General features: G+C 54.8%; 1 protein-coding gene across 1 annotated transcript in view; it reads left to right on the forward strand.

Annotated features, from left to right (window-relative positions):
• KCNQ4 (potassium voltage-gated channel subfamily Q member 4) overlaps nucleotides 1-17,790 on the forward strand; it is a 56,641-nt gene that overhangs the window by 17,389 nt on the left and 21,462 nt on the right. The window contains exons 2-4 of the mRNA XM_030823578.1: nucleotides 16,025-16,115; nucleotides 17,058-17,184; nucleotides 17,398-17,573. Coding sequence (XP_030679438.1) covers nucleotides 16,025-16,115; nucleotides 17,058-17,184; nucleotides 17,398-17,573 — 394 coding nt within the window. The remainder of the gene's footprint in view (nucleotides 1-16,024; nucleotides 16,116-17,057; nucleotides 17,185-17,397; nucleotides 17,574-17,790) is intronic.

Below are 17,790 nucleotides of genomic sequence, written 5' to 3' on the forward strand. Positions count from 1 at the left end.
GCTGGCTGGGGGGAAGGGGAATGGGGGTGAGTCCTGGGCTGGCCAGGAATGGGACTTGAGGGGCCAGGAAGAAATAGGGGATCTTAACTCTGCTTTCTGGGACCACATCTCCTATCTCCTCCTCCTTTGTTCTGTCTCAGTTTTTGTCTTCTCCTGCTATTCCACTGCCCTAGGTCTCCAGGCTGGGGAGAGGGGCACTCACCCTAAACCCCCTCCCCAAAGCAGGCCACTTCACACAAGTGGCCAGGCAAGAGGCCGCAGTTGTATAAGAGGCTTTTCCCAGCTGGCTGGACTACTCATTGGTTCATTTATTCATTCACTCACTCAACATTTATTGAGAACCTACAATGCACCAGGCCCTGCACTAGGTTTTGGAGAGAAAGTAGGAACAAGATCAAGTACCTGCATTCATGGAGCTTACATTGGCGGGGGCGGGAGGACCGGGAACTGTATCTATCCCTGGTGTCTACCATCTGGCACCTGTGCCTGGGCTGGATGCCTGGGAACAGGGACTCTTCCCATTACCTACTCATTTGTTCCAGCTGCCCTGTGTCAGCACTCACCTCTCTGGACAATGACAGAGGAGTAGGGGTGTCGTGCCCAGGATGCTGGCCCCAGGGAGCACCCATCTCTGTAAGAACAGCCTGGGCCTCGGGGCCAGGACCTGGGCTCAGGCCTAGTTCTTCCTACTCACTCCTGACTTTGAGCCCTTTGCAAGGACCCGACTTTGATTTCTTTATCTGTCAGGTGGGATTTGGGGAGGTCCTGAGGAGGCGAGGGGACCAGAATACTGGACCTCAGCTCCAGCATTCTCCCTTGGTGGACAACTCCTTTGGCTGTGATGGGAGGGGGAAGGGGGCTTGGGACTCAATATTATCATCATTACCCATGCAAGAGAGTAACAGTTGCCACCTATTATGTAATTTATGCTGCACTATCTGTATGGTCGGTGCGTCTTCTCTTCCCATTTTCCGGATGAGGAAACTGAGTCTCGGTAAGGTGAAATGACTTACTTGAGGTCACACGTTGAAACTACCTACTCCAAGAGCCCTTTAGGATGGTGCTGTGAGGGTGCTGCCTGGCACCTGCCCCACCTGGGCACTCAGCCTCGAGAGTGGAAACCCAGCCCTAACGCCCCACCCCATGTCCCCTCTGGGGCTGGCACCACCCTGAGCCTGGGCACTGGGTTCTGCGACCCTGGCCAGAACGGCACCAGCGGCCGCATCAGACCAGGACTCAGCTCAGGGGCTTGGGCTCCTCTGGGTCTTGGGGCGCGCAGTCCCCGCACTTGGCGTCGGTGGGAGGGCGAGGTCGGGGTGGCGGTGGCGTCGCGTCCCCCCTCTCCGCCCCCGGCCTCGGGGACGCGGCGGCACCTTCACACTTTCCGCTTGGCCCGCTGCTCGCCTTTCAGGCCGCCGCGTTTTCAATTGTTAATTTGGAAACGGAAAAAGTAGCCGGCCGGGCGGGGGAGGCCGCGGGGAGGTAACCGGAGCCGCAGCACCGCCCCCGCCCCTCCCGCTCTCGGGGCCTGGCACAGGCAAAGCCCCGCCCCTCGCAGAGACGCAAGAGCCCCGCCCACCACTCCCCGCCCCTTCCCGTAAGCCCCGCCCTCGCCGAGGCGGGCTGGGGGCACCCGGGAAGTGCAGAGCAGTGGCGCCCCTGCTGAGGAGAAGGAGCCCGGGCAGAGGGAAGGGGGCCGAGAGCTGTGCTCGGGGAAGAGTACCCCAGGAGCCCTCCCCGCAGAAACCCGTACCTCTCCCGAGAAGTCGCGCCGGGTGTCTGCTTCCCTTAGTCCCTACGTGAACCCAAGCCTTTCTGCAACCCTTCTGCGGGTTCACCCGCGGGAAGACCCCTGCCTCCAGACTCCCGGACCGGGGATCATTGGTCCCATTAGAAAAACGAAGAAACTGAGTCCCGAGAAGGACAATAAACTTTCTCAAGATCACACAGCCAAGGCAGAGCACAATCCAAGCCCATTCTTTCGCCTGCGATCTATTTAGGGACTGTCTGCCTCATTTAGAAGAGGAGGGGATATCAGGACCAGAGATACAATTTGTCACCTTCCCCCTATCTCCAGCACCGTTTCTGTGGTTAGTAAGTTACTGGAAGTTCTGCTTATTATTCAATTATGCGAGGGTTTTGGAGGTAGAAGGAGGTCCCTCTAAACTTTCCATGTAAATGAAATGTAAAAGACCCTCTTCTGGAGCCTCCCAGAACACGGAAGTCCCTGAGGACTGGCAGCTTCAGAAGCCGTCCACGGCCTCGCTGCCAGTCCCAGATGGATCAGCAAAAAATAGGGCCCTCAGAGACTCCCACCCAATCCCTTCCTCCCACTGAGGAATAAGCTGAGACTCAGACACAGTTTCCCAAGTCTTCAGCTGACTGGTGGCAGAGTCAGGAGAGAGAACCCATCGACCCAGCTTTCTAGCTCTGTCCACGCCCTTCTGCTTCTCCCTCTGCTGCCCTCCAATCCTGGTACCTCTCTCACAGCCACCACTCAGGATCCTGCCTCCATCAGCTGGGCCTGCAGGCTGGGCAGCCTTTCTCTTTACAGGCGGAGGAAACTAAGAAGAGTATCAGCAGATGTCCTCCCAGCTTCCAGTTAAAGACCCTCCCAACCACCCTTCCACCTTAGCTGTGGGTCAGGCCCAGAGAAGCTGCGCTCCTGGCCTCAAGTCACACAGCAAGCCTTTTCCAGCTTGCAAAGCCCACTGGATTCAGTCTGGCTGGTCCTGGATTTGGGGTTCCCACTGGGAGCATGGCTCTCAGGGCAGCTGTAACCAGATGCCCCAGGTGTGGCCTGTGAGTTTGCATGCTGCTTTGCTTATTAGTAACAAAGGCATTGAAACCCCTCTTCCTCATTGTGTCCACAAACCACCCACTGGGTGGGGTCCTCAATGGCTGAGTCTACAGAACTCCTGGGCTGGGCTCAGTCTTGGCACCTGAGCTCCCCAGGGGACTCTGCCCTCCGTGGTGCTCCTCTTCAACCCTGTCAGCTCTTGGTGCTCTCTCTGCCCTGGAAGTACTGAGAACCCAGTGGCAGGGACTAACTCTTTCCCTTGTCTTGGACTCTTCCCTCCCTCTCCCTCCCCCAATATAGTGCGCAGGTTCTGCTGACTCAGAGGACAGAAGGCTCCTTTGAGGTTACCCTGACCCCTGCCAGATTCAAGTAGCTGGGAAACTGGGCAATGCTTGAACCCAGTGCCACAAAGTCACATGCAGCAGGAAGGGCAGGGGCAGGTCCCATCTTGGCCCCAGGATGAGGGAATTTTTGAGGTGGGAGTGAGAGGCAGGTGCCTGAGTCCTTCTACAGAAAAAGGAGAAATCCAAAGAACATTGCATTAGGAATCAGGAAATCTGGGTGCCAGACCCAACTCTGTCTTCGATCTACTGTGTGATCACAGGTAAGCCAGGCCCCTCTCTGGGACTCAGTTTCCCTATCTATAAATGAGAAGGTTGGTTAATCTCTAAGGGACCTTTCAGTGCCCAGATATAGCCAGTATCTGGTCACGTCTTGCCACTTCCGCTTCCCCTCATAGAAGTCACCATCATCGGCTGGTAGTGGCTCATGCCTGTAATCCCAGCACTTTGGGAGATGGAGACAGGAGAATTGCTTGAGCCCAGGAGTTCGAGACCAGCCCGGGCAACATAGGGAGACCCTGTCTCTACAAAAAATAAATATAAATTAGTCAGGCATGGTGGCACCCACCTGTGGCCTCAGCTACTCAGGGGGGCTGAGGCTGGAGGATTGCTTGAGCCCAGGAGGTTGAGGCTGCAGTGAGCCGTGATTGCACCACTGCACTCCAGCCTGGGTAACCGAGTGAGACCCTGTCTCAAAAAAAAAAAAAAAAAATTCACACAGGGTGATTTGGCATGTGCCTGTAGTCCCAGCTACTCAGGCGGCTCAGGTGGGAGGATCATTTGAGCCCAGGAGTTCTGGGCTGTGGTGAGCTATGCCAATCAGGTGTCCGCACTAAGTTTGGCATCAATATGGTGACCTCCTGGGAGCAGAGGACCATCAGGTTGCTTAGGGAGGGGTGAACTGGCCCAGGGCAGAAATGGAGCAGGTCAAAACTCCCGTGTTAACCAGTAGTGGGATCACACCTGTGAATAGCCACTACAATCCAGCCTGAGCAACATAACAAGACCCCATCTCTTAAAAATAAAAATAAACAAAACAAACAAACAATCAAAAGTCACTGGCATCTCTTGCCAGGATTATACTTTCCAACTCACAATGGGGCAAACGTCATTGCTCCCTCCTCCCCTCTCCCCCACCATAGTCTGTTCACTCAGCAGCCTGTGCAGTCTTTTTAAACATAAGGCAGATTGAGCTACTCCCTGCTCAAACTCTCCATCTCACTCAGAGTAAAAGCCAAGATCCTCACCATAGCCAGTAGATGGTCCGCTTTCCACCTCCCCTGCCTCTCTGCCCTCACCCCCCACCACTCTCCCCTTGCTCATTCCACTCTGGGATCACTCCTTTCCTGGTGGTTCTGGAACACAGCAGGCACCCTTCTGGCTTAGATGTGTTGGATTTGCTTTTCCCTCTGGAGGTGGGATGGGGGTTAAGGGAGCATGAGGTGGGGGCTCCGACCTAACCCCGCCAGTCTGAGCTCAAGCTCAGACACAGCATGAGTAAAGGTGGGGAGGGGAAAAGAGCCCGTTTGCCATTGTCAGGGACAGAGCTATGATAATGCAGTGCCAAGTGTCAGGTTGGGTACCGGCTAGTGAAGAGCAAGTTGGCCTGGTGGGTGGGGCTTTCCTTGCAATCATGCTAAGGAGTTTGGGCCTGGGCCCACAAGTCAGTGGATTTCACACTTTTTTAAAAAACAGCAAAGCTCTTTGTTCACATGAATTTTTTTTTTTTTTTTTTAGACGGAGTCTCTCTCTGTCTCCTAGGCTGGAGTGCAGTGGCGCAATCTCAGCTCACTGCAAGCTCCACCTCCTGGGTTCACGCCATTCTCCTGCCTCAGCATCCAGAGTAGCTGGGACTACAGGCGCCCGCCACCACGCCTGGCTAAGTTTTTGTATTTTTAGTAGAGACGGGGTTTCACCGTGTCAGCCAGGATGGTCTCCATCTCCTGACCTCGTGATCCACCTGCCTAGGCCTCCCAAAGTGCTGGGATTACAGGCGTGAGCCACCACACCCTGCCTTACATGAAATTTTTACGCCAAAGCCAGCATGTAAAACTGAGCCACCCGAATCTGCACGGAGCTGCTCAGTGGAACTGAGGGAAGGTTTCCACTAGCCATCTTGCTTGAGTTTCTCAAATCCTGGCTGCCTAAATTCCACTCCATGGTTCCCCTTCCTTTCAATGGCATCCTGCTTGGGAGGGTCCACGCCTCCCTGTTTGAGAAGTCAGCTCTGTCTGGCCAGTCCCAACAGATGGATGCCCCTGTGTCCTCTTTGTCCCACTCTGGCTCTTGTCAACACATTGCTCAGCCCACTGACCTGGTGCAACAGGTAGGCAGGCTGGCACGGCAGAAGGAAGCAGACAGAACAAGTCGGAAGGTTTGGAGCTGGTGCAGGTGGGAGAGGAGGAAGCTATTCCTCATCAAACACCTTGTCTAGAAGACACTGCCTTTCATGTCCCGTGGGACAGAAACCATTCAAGCTGGCTCAATAAAAACTGGCGTCTATACTATCACATTTGGGATAAAGAAAAAGAAAAATTGGCTTCTGGAGGTAGAGGACAGATATGGTAAGGAAAGAGAAGAATTCTGTAGAGGCTTCAAGGCAGAAAGCACATTTTGGATTCATGGGATAGAGAGCAGGGGGATGGGGTTCCAGTGTAGTGCAGTCTCATGGCCCATCTCTCTGCACCTCTGCCAACTTTCCTCTGTGCTTCTTAGTTCCATTCCTGCGAAAGACAATCCGATTGGCTCAGCCCAACCTAGGGGTGGGCCCTTCTTGGGTCAGTCTCCAGCTCTCCATGAATCTGTGGCGGCCAGGAGAGTGCTGTGGAGCCAACCGCAGGGCTGTCATGTGTCGCTCTGCAGTCTGGGCGCCACAAAGGGGCCGGCTGAGAGGGCTGAGGGGTGCTGGACTCCAGCCTGTGCCCAGGGGTGGGGCAGCCCAGAGGAAGGGATGCCTGTGCTAATGGGTCTGTCTAGAGGGGTCAAGTTTTTATAACTTGTCAGGCTAACGGGAATGCTTTTTTTCTAAGCCATCCTCCAAGAGGGGGCATTTTTTTCATAGTTTGTTCTATGTGCTGGCGGCTGCTGTCCCTCCAGGGACAGCCTCAGAGAAACTCAGCTGAGGGCCAACTCTCTCCTTTCTACCCCACTGCTGGAGAGTCACAAGGCGGAAGGGACTTTGGCCATTACTGAGTAGTGCTCCACCTACATGTTGCAGACAGGGAAACTGAGGCTCCATCAGGGCCCCATTGCAATCTCTAAGCCCCAGCGCAAGCCTCTGGCCCAGAGAAGCAGCAGCGGCAGTGGCGGCGGCCCTGGTGTGGGGCCCTGGGTCACATGCTCTTGCTCCCTTTGCCATATTTAGAATCGCTGGATCAGGGGAAACTTCTCCTCCCAGCCCCTGAGGATTCTTGGAAAGAGCCTCGCTCTGAGGCCTGGCTTACTGCACCTCCCCTTATTCCCCTGCAGGAGAAAGTAAGTGCCTGCTCTTCCTAGAAGAGTCTGGGGACGTCCAGGCTGCCCCCCTTGTCAGGAAGTGCCTGTCAAGTCTAGCTGAAGTCCCTTCTTCAGTATCAGCTCTGGTTTGGGGTTTAAGGAGCCCCTTTCTTCCAGAAGGTGGTGGTGGCCATAGCTTCTGCCCTCTAGGGACCTTAGCTGAATGAGGACAGACTGGCCTCAGGGTCCCCCAGCTGAGGGAAAACAGAGCCCTGCCTTTGGGCCCTGGACTAGGGGGCAAGGAAAGAGTCACACGCTCCCCAGGCCAGATGCACAAATCACTTGAGCTTGGGAGTTGCAGACCAGCCTGGGAAAATAGCAAGACCTTGTCTCTACTAAAAAAATCAAAAAAATTAGCCAGGTGTGGTGGCCCCAGCTACTCAGGAGGCTGAGGCAGGCAGATCTCTTGAGCCTGGGAGAGTGATGCTGCAGTGAGCTATGATTGCACCACTGCATTCCAACATGGGCAACAGAGCAAGACCCTGTCTCAAAAGAAAAGAAATCAGGGAACCTGCTGGTGGCTGGGCAGTCCCCAGACACTGGCAGGGCTCAGTTTGGGAGGGACGCTGGAAAGACGAGGGAAGGAAGGAGGCTCTGGAGGAAGGAGGGGGCAAGGCCTGGATCTGTATTTACTTTGGCCTTGGTGGATAGTTGGGGGTGTGGAGGGGTCCTCTTCTCACACAGGCTGCTTCCTACTGGATAATCAAGGCTTAAAAACAAACAGCAACAAAAAACCTAAATAAAACCCTGAAATGCAGTGTCGAGTGCCTGTGATGTTCCAGGTCTGAAGAGCCATCCTCGCTGCTGAGGATAATGGTCCTGTGCTCCCATGGGACCCCTCTCCAGGCATGGTCTTTTCTCCCACCTTCCTCTCCCAGCTCCATACCTCCTCCATCTCTTCAGATCCCCCACCCCACCCTCCTGCCCACTTCTGAGAGTTGGGCCTTGCCTCTTCTTCCCAGAGCAGCCCCCAGTGAGTAGGGGCTGTCGGCCTCCTCCCTTCCCACAGCAGCCCCCAGTGAGTAGGGACTGTCGGCCTCCTCCCTTCCCACAGCCTCCTCCCACCTACATGCCTTCCTGTCCCTGTGGAAGCTGGAGGGATCCTTCCTACTCCACACCAGCGCCTCCCTGGCTCTGGATCCCAGCCTCCCATCTTCCTTGGGGACTTCATTTCATTGATCACTCCCTCTGTCTCCCCGCATCTTCAACTTCTCCTTCTTGATCTCCTGGCTCCTTCCGCTCTGGCTCTCTCATCTTAAAAGAAAAGGAAAAGATTCCCTGTGCCCTGCATCCTTCTCCAGCTACGATCTCTGATCTCTTCTTTGCAGTCAAACATCTTCAAATAGTTAAACCTACACCTACTATCTCTACCTCTCACTGCCCCTCCCCTTTCTCACTTTATCTGGGCCTGTTCTGGTCTTCCTCTCCTTCTGAGAGAAGGCTGCCCTTGCCAAGGGACCCAGTGACCAATATGTCACCAAATCCAGGGGACATTTTTCACGCCTTATCTCACTTGACCTCTTGGCAGCATTTGACACTGTTGTCCACTCCCGCTTTGAAACATGTTCTTCACGTGGCCTCTCTGACACTTCTCTCTTCTGCTTTCCCTCCCAGCTCTCTGGCTATCCCTCCCAGTCTGCATAGAGGGCCTCTGTTCCTGCTGCACCGCTGGGGCTCCATCGGGTCCTCCTCTAACTTTGCCACAAGCTCTCTGGACTGTCTCAGCTGCTCCCGTGACCTCAGTCACCACTTCTACCCTGATATCCCCCAAATCTGCATTTCCAGCCGGGTCTCTGTCTTCATACCCATGGAGTGTTTGCCCAGTGCCCATAGCCCTCTCTCTCTCAACATGTCCACCACCCGACACCTGCTCCTCCACTGGGGTCTCCCCCCTCCCGTAAAGGCACTCATGGCACCTTCATCCATCCAATGCCCAAACCAGAAATAGAGAAGTTGTTCTCCTTCATAGTTCCCATTTCCAGTTAATCACTGAGCCCTAATTCCTGCAGTGTTTTCCAACCCATCCACTCCTCTTCCCTGCTGCCACCACCCTGGGCCAGGCCACAGTCATCTCTCGTCTGAGCTACTGTGGAGCCTTCTTGGTCTTTCTGCTGGGTCTTATCTCCTTTGATCTATTCTGTGTACTGCCCCAAGTGGTCCTGAGACGCAAATTGGACTGTGTCATTTCCTGTCTTAGAACTCCACAACTGGCCGGGTGCGGTAGCTCACGCCTGTAATCCCAGCACTTTGGGAGGCCGAGGCAGGTGGATCACTTGAGGTCAGGAGTTCAAGACCAGCCTGGCCAACATGGTGAAACCCCGTCTCTACTAAAAATACAAAACTTAGCTGGGCGTGGTGGTGGGCACCTGTAATCCTAGCTACTCGGGAGGCTGAGGCACGAGAATCTCTTGAACCCAGGAGGCAGAGGTTGCAGCGAGCCGACACCACTGCACTCCAGCCTGGGCAACAGAGTGAAACTCCGTCTCAAAAAGAAGAACTCCACAATGACTCCCCATTGCCTTTGGGATCGTGTTCACAGTGCCTGAGAGTGCCACTCAAGGCCCCTGGCTCTGGCCCTGTCTGGTTTTTCCGCTGCCCCCTTCACTTTAGGCCACACCATCCGGAACTGTTGGCCGTTCTGGGCTGCCTCAACGGCCACATTCCCACTGCTTGCACATCCCGCTTCCTCTGCCTGGGACACCCCCACCCCTGTCCAGTTACCTCCTCCAAGAAGTCTTCACGGATCCCTCCACTTTGGTTGTGTAGAAGGCTCCTTGGGACTCTCCCCAACCCCTTGAGTACACTGTCATGGCCTCGTCCATCCCGTCACCACTGTGTTATGTTCTCGGTTGTTAATTCCTTGGGACCTGCATTATTCATTTCTGGTTTTACAATAAACCTGGCTGAGTGTAGGTGTCTGAAGTGAATATAGCCCAGAGGGGTCAGGTGACAACCTCTACTGCTGTGAGATGCCCTGCCATCTCTCCTACCCCCATCATATCCCCATCTCTCTGGCCTGGCCTCCCCAGCAGCTGTCCTTCCAGGGACATGTTAGACATGTCGAGAGAAGGAAAGAGAGCCGTGGACACTGGGCAAATGCCCAGTGGGTATGAAGAGAGAGACCTGAGCTGGATCCAGGGACATCCCCAGAGAATCTGGAGCTGAGCTGCTGGCCGATCCTCTCCACCCCACTGCTGGAGAGTTACCAAGCTACAGGGACCTTAGCCATCCCTGAGTTGTCCCCCACCTTTGTGTGTGTTTCTGACAGCGAAATCGAGGCTCAGAGCATTAGTAGGGCCTGGTGGTCCAGGTGGTCTTGGGCTCAGGTCCTGCTCTTATGACTTTGGACAAGTCATACCTTTCTTTTCTCATTTGAATAACAGCTTTATTGAGATATAACTCATATACTGTAAAATTCCTCCTTTTAAAGTGTTCGATTCAGAGGATTTTAGTATATTCACAGAGCTCTGCAGTCACCATAGTATATGCCTCTGAACTGCCCTCTTCTTATCAGGGTGATTGCGGTACGGTTCCATGGGGTTATTGTGAGAACCGATTAAGAACATGCATGTAGAGGGCTTGGCACAGTGCCTGGCCAATAGGAAGCCTTTGGCCAGCAGGAGCAGTTATGGTTATTACTTCAGGTCACAGCACGAGAGCCACCTCCCCAGCAGAGCTTTCCCCCTCCTCCTGCCCTGTGGCCGCTTCTGGACAGTGACTTGAGGAGGTATAAATGGGGAGAAGGCGGTGATTGCAGTTGTTTAAAAAGCGCTGAGCTGGCTAATAATTGAGTCAGCTGCAACTGCTCCCACCAGCTAAGCCAGTGATTCTCAAAGTGTGGTCCCCATAACAGCAGCAATAGTATCCCCAGGGACCTTTGTAGAAATGCAAATTTTCCACTTCAAACTTACTGAATCAGACACTATAGGAATAGGTCCCAGAAATCAGTATTTTAATAAGCCCTCCAGGTGACTCTGACACCCACCGTAGTTTGAAAATCACAAATCTAAGCAAACCATTCACTTTTTCATCCCTATTCCTCTTGCTCCCTCCTGAATGAGTGGTATAGTCATGGGATGGGGAGACGGGAAATGGAGAGAGGAAAGGTTGTATAAGCCTTCTGATCAGCCCAGCCGGGGACAGCCAGCCAGGCAACACCTGCCTGTCTCATTCTGCCTCCTGGGCTGAGCAGGGAGAAAGAACATGGGCCACAAATTGCAGGCAGACATGATGGGCAAAGATGTCCTAGAAAGTGGCTGCTAGTCTGGCCCGTCTGCTGGGGAGATTAGAGAGGGCCCAGGTCAGCCAGCACCCATGTTTCATCTATATTTGTATAGATGGAGAAACTGAGGTCCCAGAGGGGGCCAGAGAGAATCCTTAGAAAGTCCTTTGTTGGATGAATGAAGCCACACCCTAGTGGCAGGCATGAGACCCCAGCTAAGGGGCTCCTTCACTTGTCTCCTCTACCCGTGACCTCCAGATACTGATCTCTCTTCTGCTGCCCCTGTGTGAGGACCACCCCCCCTCCAGGAAGGCCAAGGCAGCTTGAGAGTCAGCCTGAGCTGGGGTTCTAGCTGCAGCTCTGCCACTGATTCACTGTGTGATCCTGAACAAGTCTATCCCTCCCTGAGCCCTATTTCCTCAGCTGGAAGATACGGATAATTATTCAGGTGCCTGGAACACAGGATCTTTTCTTTTTTTGAGAGTGAGAGCCTGGCTCTGTCCCCCAAGCTAGAATGCAGTGGCAAGATCACAGCTCACTGTAGCCTCAACCTCCCTGGCTCAAGCAATCCTCCCACCTCAGCCTCCTGAGTAGCTGGGACCACAGGTGCACACCCCCATGCCTGGCTAATTTTTGTTTTGATTTTTTTTTGTAGAGACAGCATCTCAGAATGTTGCCCAGGCTGGTCTTGATCTCCTGGACTCAAGCAATCCTCCCACCTTGGCCTCCCAAATGTTGGGATTACAGGCGTGAGCCACTGCGCCTCGTCCCAGGATGTTTTCTATTGGTCCAAGTACATCCCTTCAAATATAATGAGAGTATCAAGGGTATAGAAACTCTTAGCCAGTGGGTTAAAGCAGGGAGAAGTGAAGTTCGGGGGCTTTTTAAGCAGCGTCTGCCAAATGGAGATGGTCAAGGTCAGAGACGTGCCTTTTTAGGAAAGACCTGGGGCAGCCAGAGGAGTCAGGGATGGATGTGCTTTGGGGACCTCTTCAGTGGGTACAAACTGGAGGCTTTGGCTTGGTAACATGCTGTTTTGATGTTTGGTTACAGTGAACTCCTGCTATTCATTTAGTTAGGCTTTCAATAGTGCTGTGAAATCAATCAAGCAATCAGTCAGTCAGAATAAGGGGCAAGAGAGTGGAGATGAGGCCATTCTTTCAGAGAGGGGATGGCTGGGGAGGCCCCTCCAAGGAAGTGGCATTGGAACAGACCTGGGTGAGGCAGAGGAAACAGTAAAGCAGGTTCAAAGCCTGGAGGTGGAAATATGTTAGGTGTGTTCCAGGACTGGCAAGGAGGCCAGAATAAGTGGGGTGCAGTGAGCCAGCAGGAGAGTGCAGGAGGTCAAGTTCGGAGGCGGGGGTGGAGGCACAGACCTTGCAGGGCCTTGTTGTCAGTGCCGAGGAGTTGGACTTTCCCTCTCTAAGTGCGATGGAAGTCTGAAGAGAGTTTTGTGGAGAGCGATGGTTTCCAGCTGTGCATTATGGGAAGATGACTCTGGCTGCGTTGAAGAGAGTGGTCACATTCAGGCACAGTGGAGGCAGGGAGGCCAGGTAGGTGCCAGATGGTGGCGGCTTGGTTGGGATGGTGACCTGGCCTGCCCAGGGATAGTTTCTGAAGGTAGAGCCAGTGGAATTTGCTCAGAAGGGGATGTGCAGGGGGGAGGGAAAGGAAGAATCAAGGGGCCTGAGCCCTGGGGGAGCTGCGGGGCGGTTGCTGAGATGGGTAGGCTGGAGGTGAGGAGGACTTGAGGACAAATTGAGAACTGGTGTTTGGAGGTGTTGGGTTTGAGAGGCCACCAGACATCCAAGAAGAGTCATTGAGCAGGCATTTGGACACACGAGCTGGACACCCGGGAGAGGCTGCCACATCCTCACACCTGCTAAAAGTGTGAGGCGACTGTGGTCAAGGGGTGGGGCAGGATCCAAAGTGGGCTTTTCTTTTTTTTTTTTTTTTCAGATGGAGTCTCGCTCTGTCACCCAGGTTGGAGTGCAGTGGCGCAATCTCGGCTCACTGCAAGCTCTGCCTCCTGGGTTCATGCCATTGTCCTGCCTCAGCCTCCCTAGTAGCTGGGACTACAGGCGTCCGCCACCACGCCTGGCTAATTTCTTGTATTTTTAGTAGAGGCGGGGTTTCACCGTGTTAGCCAGGATGGTCTCGATCTCCTGACCTTGTGATCCACCCACCTCGGCCTTCCAAAGTACTGGGATTACAGGCATGAGCCACTGCGCCCGGCCTGCATTTTAAATTTTATATTAGTTTGTTATTACCCAAACAACCCATGTTTGTTCTAAAAAATATATTAGGAAATACTGGCTGGGCGAGTGGCTCACACTGCCAGCTCTGGGAGGCACAGGCAGGAGGATCACTTGAGCCCAGGAGTTTGAGACCAGCCTGGAAAACATAGTTCAACCCCATCTCTACAAAAAATTTAAAAATTAGCCGGGTGTGGTGTCATGTGCCTGTGGTCTCAGCTACGCAGGAGGCTGAGGTAGGAGGATGGCTTGAGCTCAGGAGGCCAAGGCTGCAGTGAGTCATGATCATGCTGCTGCACTCCAGCCTGGTTGACAGAGTGAGACCCTGTCTCAAAAAAAAAAAAAAAAAAATTGAAAATACAGATAAGCAGAAAGCAAAACAAAAGCCAAATCACTTAATTTTACCACCCATAGATAAGCCTTGCCGACTCTGGGTACGTGTGTAAAAACCATCTGTATTTCAAACATTGGGATCACATTGCCATTATGGTTTTATAATCTGCCTTTTTTTTTTTTTAAACTGTGTAGTGGAAATTTTATAGATGTGTAATTACTGACATGGCAAGAAAAGTGTTAATGATGGCCGGGCTCGGTGGCTCACGCCTGTAATCCCAGCACTTTGGGAGGCTGAGGCAGGTGGATCACGAGGTCAGGAGATCAAGACCATCCTGGCCAACATGGTGAAACCCCGTCTCTACTAAAAATACAAAAATTAGCTGGGCACGGTGGCATGCGCCTGTAGCCCCAGCTACTCGGGAGACTGAGGCAGCAGAATCGCTTGATCCCGGGAGGTGGAGGTTGCAGTGAGCCGAGATCACGCCACTGCACTCCAGCCTGGCAACAGGGTGAGACTCCTTCTCAAAAAAAAAAAAAAAAAAAGAAAAAAAGAAAAGCAAAAGGAAAAAGAAAAGTGTTAATGAAACACTCAAGAAGAAGGCCCCAGAGTGGCCCACTGCTGCCTGAGCTTCTGAGGTCAGCTAAGAAACGGGACTGGAGGGTGTCTGTCAAGGCCGGGGTAAAGGCTTATAAAGTCCTGGCTGCGGCCATTCCCCGAGGAAGGGGCTGCATGAGATAACCTCATGGAGGGCCCTTCTGGTCCCAAACCCTGCTTCAGCTGCAGTCCCGATGCAGGTACATGTGGCCGCTGCCTTTTTTGTGATTAATTATTGAACATGAGGAGCTGGTGCTCTTCTCTTCTGTTCTCCCGCGCCCCGTGTTTTTGCTGACTCAGCTCTGGTCTGGAACTGGCTGAGGAATAAGCTCTTCTCGAACTCATTCACTCATAACACTTTACCGACATCTGCCACCTACCTTCTCAAACCAGGGGCATTTGCTGGGATACACTTGCCCCCCAAAACGGTCAGAAGCCCCTGTCCAGGAGGTGTAAGTGAGCCAGGGCAGTGCCACGCCCTTTGCATGTCTTCCTCCCATGGCCCCCACTTCATAGATAAGGAGATGGCTCAGAGAAGGCAGGTGACATTCTCAAAACCACACACACAAGCAGGACTGGGATCCAAACTCAGGTCTCTCTGACCTCGAGCCGCTGTCCTTAAGGTCACCATGAAACATGAATATAAGTAAACCCACGTAGAAAGTGACGTGGGCCACACATAGGGAGGCAAGCATCGGGAGTTGGCAGTTCTGAAGGGGGGATAGTGGGGTGCGGGAATCAGAGGCTCTGTAGAGCGTGTAGCATTTGTGTTCCTGTAGGTGTGGAGGATGAGCAGAGTCTCGCAGGCAGACACGAGGTGTTCTGCGTAGCGTGCACCATGCCAGCAACGGTGCAGAGGTGGGGACACTGGGGACGTCTGGGAAGGCTGGCGGGTCAGTACACAGAGATGTATTTCCAGAGAAGCCTGTTCCCTCCAGAGTCTCCTCCAGGGTGTGTGCGTGTTCAGCACACCCCCATCCCAAAGAGGGGTGCTTCTGGGGGCCACCTCATTCGCCTCTGCTGTGTCTGCAGCCTGTGACCTCTCACCTCGCTCTCTCCTTCACCCATCCACATACCGCCAAGGCCACCAGCTCCTCTCCTCATGCCCTTGGTCCTCTTCCCATCCACTGGGAAGTTGGGAACCCTGGCTCTAATCTCAGCTCTGTCCTGGGCACACTGGGTGATAAAGGGTGCGTCCTTCTTCCTCTTCGGGCCTGTTTCCTCGTGGTGCAATGGGGGATGAGGGAAGCATTGGATGTGCTGGGGTCTAAAGTTCCTTCCATTTCTGTGCCTCTGGTTCTGGGCCACTCTAGTTTCACGCTGTCTGCAGGGGAGTTCCTGGGCTCGATGGCCCAGCTCCACACTGCCCAATTCCCCTCCCTACATCCTCTCCCCCCTCATCCTTCCTTCTCTACCTGTCCTCCGTGATCCTCTTTCCTTTTCTAGCTATCTCGTTACTTAATTCCACGAAGGCAGGGGCAGTTGTCCCACTTCTGCAGATGAGGCCAGGCTCCTGCCACTTTGGAGTGCATAAGAAAGAAGGTGCCTCCTTCATCCGCTGACCTTCCCTGAGCCCTGGGCTGACCTCTGGGGCACTTCTCCCAAGACATCTTGAAACCAAGCTGGGGCCGAGGCCACCACTTGTGGGTGGCTAGACCTGGAGGAACCCTGAGTCAGTCTATTTCCACCGCCAGCCCAGACAGACCTGCTACTCACAGATGAGTGACTACCTCTCTGAGCTGCAGCCTGCAGCAGGGGGCAATTGAGATAGTTGTGAGGCCCAGTAGCTTGGGGCTTGAGGGCTGCTGCCTTTGGTGCCCAGCACAGAGCCGTAATTCCAGGGAATTCCGATTCTGATTTCCACATAATTTTCTGAAAATAATGTTCTCCTCTCTTGGCTCTGTAACCCCCTGCCAGGGGCACCCTTGGCCATCCTGTCCCTCCAACAATCTAACCCTCTCCTTCATGCTGCAATTGCAGATTTTTGCTGGTCTTCAGCTGCCTGGTGCTGTCTGTGCTGTCCACTATTCAGGAGCACCAGGAACTTGCCAATGAGTGTCTCCTCATCTTGGTAAGTGCTGGGAGTCCGGGACTGAGGGGGGCTGTGTGCGGTGGCACCTCTGGGCTGGGAGTCCGGGACTGAGGGGGGCTGTGTGCGGTGGCACCTCTGGGCTGGGAGTCCGGGACTGAGGGGGGCTGTGTGAGGTGGCACCTCTGGGCTGGGAGTCCGGGACTGAGGGGGGCTGTGAGGTGGCACCTCTGGGCAGGGAGTCCGGGACTGAGGGGGGCTGTGTGAGGTGGCACCTCTGGGCTGGGAGTCCGGGACTGAGGGGGGCTGTGTGAGGTGGCAGCTCTGGGCTGGGAGTCCGGGACTGAGGGGGGCTGTGTGAGGTGGCAGCTCTGGGCTGGGAGTCCGGGACTGAGGGGGGCTGTGTGAGATGGCAGCTCTGGGCTGAGGGCTGAAGGTGCAAAGAGGCTTCTTATACCATGGCTCAGAGAGCAGCTTACTGTGCTGTGTTCCCTCAGCTGTGACTGCCCCTCTCTGGGTATCATCCCCACTTTACAGCAAGTGTTGGGGGACCTCCTGCCTCTATGCAAGGGCTTATGACGGGTCCAGAATAGGAGTAGGCTCCACCCCTTCTCAGGACAAAATCTGCAAACTCCACGTGTGGTGGATTTTAGTTCAGTTTTGACAGCCAGCCACCCCTTTTGTCACCCAGTCAGAGTTAGGGAGTCTGAGACCGCTGGGACGGGGAGGGCATGTTGAGGAGCAGAAAAATCCGATCAGCTCATGGGGGCCAGAAGGGGAGGACACACCAGGGCTTTTAGTCTTCTTGCAGGAGGCGGAGGGGGCCACCTGCCCTCCGGAATCCTGAAGTCCAGGAAACTCCAGGAGAGGGGTCCAAGGAGGCGCTGGTCCCCCTAACCCAGGGACTTTTGGCTGGGTACGCGCTGTGACCTGGGCCCCAGTTCTGGAGAGTGAGGACCAGAACTCAGGCCCCTGGTCCCACAGGAATTCGTGATGATCGTGGTTTTCGGCCTGGAGTACATCGTCCGGGTCTGGTCCGCCGGATGCTGCTGCCGCTACCGAGGATGGCAGGGTCGCTTCCGCTTTGCCAGAAAGCCCTTCTGTGTCATCGGTAATGAGGCGCGCCCCGCCCGACCTGACCCCTGACCCCAGGAGCCAGGGTGACGCCTTGACCCCAATCCTGACTCTGACCCTGGAGACAGGCACAGATTCAACGGACCCTGCCCCTCGCTCCCCAGTCCCCTGCCACAGCCCCAGAAGTCCCCGCCTCCGGGTCCGTGCGCGGGGTGGGCTGGCTGTGACCTCACCGCCACTGCCCCTGCAGACTTCATCGTGTTCGTGGCCTCGGTGGCCGTCATCGCCGCAGGCACCCAGGGCAACATCTTCGCCACGTCCGCGCTGCGCAGCATGCGCTTCCTGCAGATCCTGCGCATGGTGCGCATGGACCGCCGCGGCGGCACCTGGAAGCTGCTGGGCTCAGTGGTCTACGCGCACAGCAAGGTGAGGCCTGCGGGCCACGCGCGGAGGCCCGAGGGCGTGCCTGGGGCATGACCAGAGCGGGCAGGGCGGAGAAGGCGAGGCCAGAGGGGCTCTCTCCTTGCCGGGAAGGGGTGGGGCCTCCGGGGGTTGGAGCCCGAGCAGGAGGCGGGGTCTAAGGGGGTGGGGCGAAGTGGAGTCCGAATTAGGTAGGGGCGGGCCTAGGAGTCCGGACCAGATC

This window comes from Nomascus leucogenys, chromosome 12, assembly GCF_006542625.1.
Source record: "Nomascus leucogenys isolate Asia chromosome 12, Asia_NLE_v1, whole genome shotgun sequence".
Classification (NCBI taxonomy): domain Eukaryota; kingdom Metazoa; phylum Chordata; class Mammalia; order Primates; family Hylobatidae; genus Nomascus; species Nomascus leucogenys.